Raw genomic sequence first — 5,298 nt, forward strand, 5'->3', positions numbered from 1 at the left:
GGCTGGAGCGGGGCCGGAGCGGGGCTGAGCGGGCGGTGAGTGCTCGGGGCCGGGCGGGCGGGGGCAGCGGAGCGGAGCCTCCCGGGGGTCGCGGCTCCCGGGGGCCCCTGGCCGGGGTGCGGGTTCAGGGGGCTCTGCGGGGATCCCGCCCGGGGCTGGGGCTCGGGAGGCTCCGCCAGGGCTCTGCGGAGGTTCTGCAGGGCAGGGATGCTCCCCGGCTCGGCTCCCCCGTGTCCGCGCATCCCCCTGGCAGAGCAGCCTGGCCCTGCGGCCGCGGGGCAGCGCTCCCAGGGGTGCGGCTCCTCTGTGGGGTTCAGCGGGTTTTTGGGGGTGTCACCCAGAGCTGGACTGAGCAGACATCAATGCGGGGTGGGGATCCCGGGGTTCTAGGCCTCTGGGCTCCTGTACCCCTCCTGCTGCCCCGCTGCTGGCTGGGGTCGGACCGGGACACCCGATGGGTTCCTCCCTGCCATTGCTGCCAGCGCGTCCTTGAAGGAGAGAGCTTGGAAAGCGCCTCTCGCTGCCAGTGACCTGGCAAGGAAGGCGGGGATAACCTTTTCTTTTCTGGGCCGGTCTGTTCCCAGTCCTGCAGAGAAGGAAGGCCATGGGGTCAGCAGTTTGGGTGCAGGTGGAGGCCAGCACCCCATTCCCATGCAGGGCTGGTGGCAGAGCAACAGCAGAGGAGCCCAGGCAGTCTCAGCTGCTGAATGACATTTATTGCTGTTGGGAAAGCATCACCTTCCAAGCACACCTTTACCAGCATGGAATTAATTGCATCAGTCATAGCCCAAATGCTGCCAGCAGCGTGTGCAGCTGCGTGCCTGTGCCCCGTGATGCCCTTTGGCATCACCCAAGGGATGCTGCAGGAATGTAGGCTTGGACTGGAGCTCTCAGGGAAGACAGATGGATGGGAGGTGGCTCCTTGAGCTTCTGCATCAGGTGGGAAGATGCCCTTGGAAGGATAGCATCCCTGCCTATGGCAAGGGGTGGGAACAAAAGGAGCTTTAAGGTCTCGTCCATTCCATGATTGCATGATGTTGCCTGGGGACATGCTGAGAGCAGCAGGCAAACACCCAGGAACGCTGACCCCATGATATGTGCAGTACCTTTAAAGAGGTAAATAAAGTTAAGAGCCTGTTTTTCCCCACTGTAGCTGTCCTGAGCTCAGGCTGTGCCAGCCCAGGTGCCCACAGGTGTGTCACAGCTCCGTGTCTCTTTTGCAGGCAGGACACCACGAGATGTTTGCTGTCTGCCCGGCAAACGCCCCATTCCGGGGAGGGCCAGCGTCGGGCACGGCCATCCCAGGGGCGGGACATGGGCCGGACTCCAACTCCAACTTCGTGGGAGAGGTGTGTGACAGCAATGAGAACTGGAGCCAGCCAGCGCCGGGGTCCCCGCCGGAGGAGGGCTCCAGCCGGAGCGAAAACACCACAAATCCGTCTGATAATCTGCTGTTATTAATGCAGAGACAGATGGTCCAGGGCCGGCTTAGGGACACCGCCCCGGGCCTGGGCGACATGCACCCCGAGCAGGGGGAGCGCAGCCCCCCCGAGGGAGCGGAGGTCAGCGGGGCAGGGGGACAAAGCTGCGCCGAGGAGGCGGCCGGGGGATGTGTCAAAGCCCCGAGCTCCCCTGCAGAGGACAACGGCTACGCCAGCAGCTCCCTCAGCATCGACAGCCCCGACAGCACCTGCAGCACCACCTGGGACCCTCCTGCCTCTGCCCCCCGAGCCAGGAGCCCCCCTGAGGCTGGACCGGCTGAGCCTGAGCTGGGCACCCTGTTCCCAGTGCTGGCAGAGGCTGTGCAGCACCTCCAGGACAAGGAGCGCTTCAAGGAGCAGGAGAAGGAGAAGCACCACATCCAGCTGGTGATGTACCGGCGCCTGGCCCTGCTGCGCTGGATCCACGGCCTGCAGCAGAAAGTTGTGGACCAGCAGAACCGGTTGCAGGAGAGTTTCGACACCATCCTGGATAATCGCAAGGAGCTCATCCGCTGCATGCAGCAGGGCCCAGCCTGCATCGCTGCTGCAGCCACTCCTGGCCCCTGAGGTGCCACCAGTGCAGCCCAGCCCTCACCCTCTGGATGGTGTGGCGTTGGATGGTGGCGTCTCCATCCTGTGCCAAGTGCTCACCAGGCTCCTGGGGCCCACCCTGCCCTTCCCATCTCTCTCCAACGCAGCCAAGAGTCCCCAAAGCGTTCATCTCCATTATCCCTCTGCACTGGAATTTGTGTTGTCCTGCACCCAGGTCTGGGATGGCACTGGGGTGGCTCAACCTCAGGACCTTGGGGTTTGCTGAGCCCAAGGTGACCAGACTGTTCTTTAAACCTTTAAACCTCTAGTCCATTGTTGAGCCTGGCTTAGCCACACCAGTGCCAGTGTTGAGCCTGGCTTAGCCACACCAGTGCCAGAATTGCTGTGCTGGAACTGCAGGGCAATGGAGCTTCTAAACCTCCCTGGGCAAAGCATTTCCAGCATGTGCTTCATCCCCACATCCCACCTGCACCGCTGTGTCCCTGCAGCCACAGCCCAGCCCCTGGTAAATGTTGGTGAGAGTGAGGTGTCCTGGGCTGTGAGAGAGAAAAAAAGTCATTCTGAAAAGTGACCTCAGAATGCTGAAAATTTAAGTCAAGTGATCCAACACCAATATATGTTTTTAATGTCAGTATTAGAGAAAAGTTAATGTAGGTCTGTGTGTGTGTGCACGTCTGTCTGCTGTGGGCGATGCTCTCACTCACTGCATGATCCCAAAGCTTCTCATGAACTTGTGGTGTTGGTGTTTATATTAATTTATCATTTGAGAGAAAAGAGAATTTTTTTTTTGGATTTGCATTTTATCCAGCAAGAGCTGTACACAGAACCCAAAGAACAATTGTCTTAACTAGAGATGGAAAAGGAGCTGCTGTGTGTTTGCTGTGCTTTGCTGTGTATCCATAGGACACAGATTCCATTTAAGTGCTGATGTGGAGGAGCAGCAGTGGGCAGTGAGGGCTCAGCCAGAGGGGTCTGCACTCCCTGTCCTGCCCTGGTTGCCAAGCAAAGCTGGGCACTGATTCCATTTCTCATCAGCAAAGGAGGGTGATGAGGGATTCCAGAGCTGCCGTGTTCCTCCCAGCCAAACTGCTATCAGAGGAGCCACTTCACCAGGACCCCAGGGAACAGACGAATCTGGAAGCCTGGTGAGATCCTGGCACCCACCACCCACCAGATGCTCCTGGACTGTGGATGAACAACTATTGACCCATGGGCCAGGGGCAGCACCAGCCTCCTCCCACCCCACATGGGCACAGCCGGGCTCTGCTCCCCTGGGGCTGCTGCCAGTGGGTGAAGTGAGGAGATCCACAGAAATCCTCTTCCAAACAGGACGTTTTGGTGGCAAAGGGTGCACTCCGCTCAAAGCAACCTGTGCCAGCCCTGGAGGATTCTGGCAGCTTCCCACAAGGCTCATGCTGCCCTCACCTCCCTTCAGCTTGCTCGTGTCCAGCGCCTGCTCCCTGTGTCGTATCGTGATCGTGGGCATGTTGCACATCTTAATAAAAGCCTTGGAGCTGAAGGAGCCGAGCCCTAGCTGGATTTGTTCCTTTCTTTCCCTTCCCAAGCCTGCCGGGCTGGGAGCAGGGCTGCAGCCCACAGGACTGTGGGTGAAAGGCAGGGCGAGGGCACAGCTCTTGGCACAGCTCTTGGCACCTTCCTCCCCTCCCTGCAGCCCTGGGCATGCTGGCCTGCTGGGCCAGCAATGCTGTGCCAGTGGTGGGAGTTCATCCAGGCTCAACTTTTAAAGTTTTTTTAAACCCCGTTGTGTGTTGCTCCTCCCCTCTCTGCCATGGGACAGCAGGGAGCCGGTGCTGCGGTGCAGTCTCAGTGCAGGATTTACCTTCTGCCCCAGGAGAACGTGACTGGAACCGGGGGGACCGGATTCCCGAATTCCTGGCACCCTGCCCCGCGGTCCTGCTCGTGGGGAGGGCTGGGGGCAGCTCTGGGTGATGGGGGTGGCAGATAACAACACCTGAGTGTTGACCCAAAGGTGACTTTGCCTCAGGCTTCACAGAGATTAACTAGAGATGAAAAACCGAGGCTGGAGCAGCCCTTTGAACCCTCTCTCACCTTTCCCCCCACCCCTTCCTGCCTCTCCTTTCCAGCCTCTGAGTCTGTGGGAATGCAGGGATGCAATTCAGGGATCCATGTACAGACACAGCAAGGCATGAAGGGCAGAGCAGCCACATTTTTCCATGCTCAGCCAGGGCTGCTGGAAGGTTTGTCCAAGCCCTGGGGGGTTCCACAGGATGTGGGGTGCTCCTCTCTGACCCCTTTTCTCACCTCATCCACTTTCCATGGAGCCCATGCTCCAGCAGGTTTGGGGCAACATGAGCCCTCCCAGCCCTGCAGCGAGACTAAGAGATTCTCTGTTTATCTTGGTCAAATGCTTTACACAAATAATTATTTCCAAGGTAAATATTGTGAAAATCCAGATTATTTGCTCAAGAAATGAAAGAATAACTGCGGGAGCACATCAAAGAGGTGGATCTGCTCTGGCAACAAGAGGCTTCCTCCCTGCTTATTGGGAGCCCGATGCTCCTGCCCCAGGACCTGGCTGGAGATGGCCAGAACTGATTTGCAAAATCAACTTCAGACAGAGCTTTTCCACCCCCAGCTCCCGTGCCCCAAATGAGATTTGGGAATTAATTAAAAACCTGACCAATTGCAGGGGGGAAAAACAATAAAGACACAAAAGGCTCCAGGGTTGAGCCCAGGCCAGCTTGGGGAGGCAGGACCCCATCCCCAGGACATTCTGACCCTGGATCCCGTGCTCAGCTCCCTCTGGGTGCAGTTCAGGTGGGATGGGTGCCACAGGCAGGACCAGCACGGGGCTGGGACAGGGATCTGACCCAAGACTCCATGCCAGGGATTTCCCCAACCTCAAGGATTGCCAAGCCTCCATAAAGGGGCTGAATTCTCACCTCACAGAGGGATTCACTTGGCTCTCAGGGCAGATGCTCCAGCCCCAAACACCCCCAGGTTGGTGGGAATGCCACCAGCAGGATCTGGATCCAGCCATTGGTACCAACAGAAACCTGGAGCCAGCATGGGGGGATCTGAGGTATGGACCCCACGGCATCCAAGCCTGAATTTCCATGCCTGGCCCACGGCCCCTCTGGTTTTAAGGCCTCCTCTGAAAGTTTATTATTACTATTATATCAAATCCCTGTGACGCTGGGCTGGTTTTACTGCACAAAGCGAGGTTTGGCAAACGTTGCCTTGCTTTGAAAGTTAAAATAATGGCATTAAACCAAAATCAAGT

General features: G+C 58.0%; 1 protein-coding gene across 2 annotated transcripts; it reads left to right on the forward strand.

The window, feature by feature from the left end:
• Positions 1-3,552, forward strand: C26H1orf216 (chromosome 26 C1orf216 homolog). Of its 2 annotated transcripts, none has more exons than XM_033080983.2 (2): positions 1-35; positions 1,224-3,552. In XM_033080983.2, exon 2 carries the CDS (start codon positions 1,239-1,241, stop codon positions 2,046-2,048), a length of 810 nt encoding a protein of 269 aa, XP_032936874.1. In that variant the 5' UTR covers positions 1-35; positions 1,224-1,238; the 3' UTR covers positions 2,049-3,552. The 2 variants fall into 2 exon arrangements, with proteins under 2 accessions (XP_032936874.1, XP_032936873.1); XM_033080982.2 differs by lacking the exon at positions 1-35 and adding an exon at positions 1,078-1,116.
• Positions 3,553-5,298: the final 1,746 nt, after the last annotated feature.

This window comes from Catharus ustulatus, chromosome 26 (assembly GCF_009819885.2).
Source record: "Catharus ustulatus isolate bCatUst1 chromosome 26, bCatUst1.pri.v2, whole genome shotgun sequence".
Lineage (NCBI taxonomy): Eukaryota > Metazoa > Chordata > Aves > Passeriformes > Turdidae > Catharus > Catharus ustulatus.

Coding starts and splice junctions, on each gene's coding strand:
- C26H1orf216 (XM_033080982.2), top strand. CDS start 1,096: ATGTGCAGTACCTTTAAAGAG. Junction 1,117..1,223: donor TGTGCAGTACCTTTAAAGAG/GTAAATAAAGTT, acceptor TCTCTTTTGCAG/GCAGGACACCACGAGATGTT.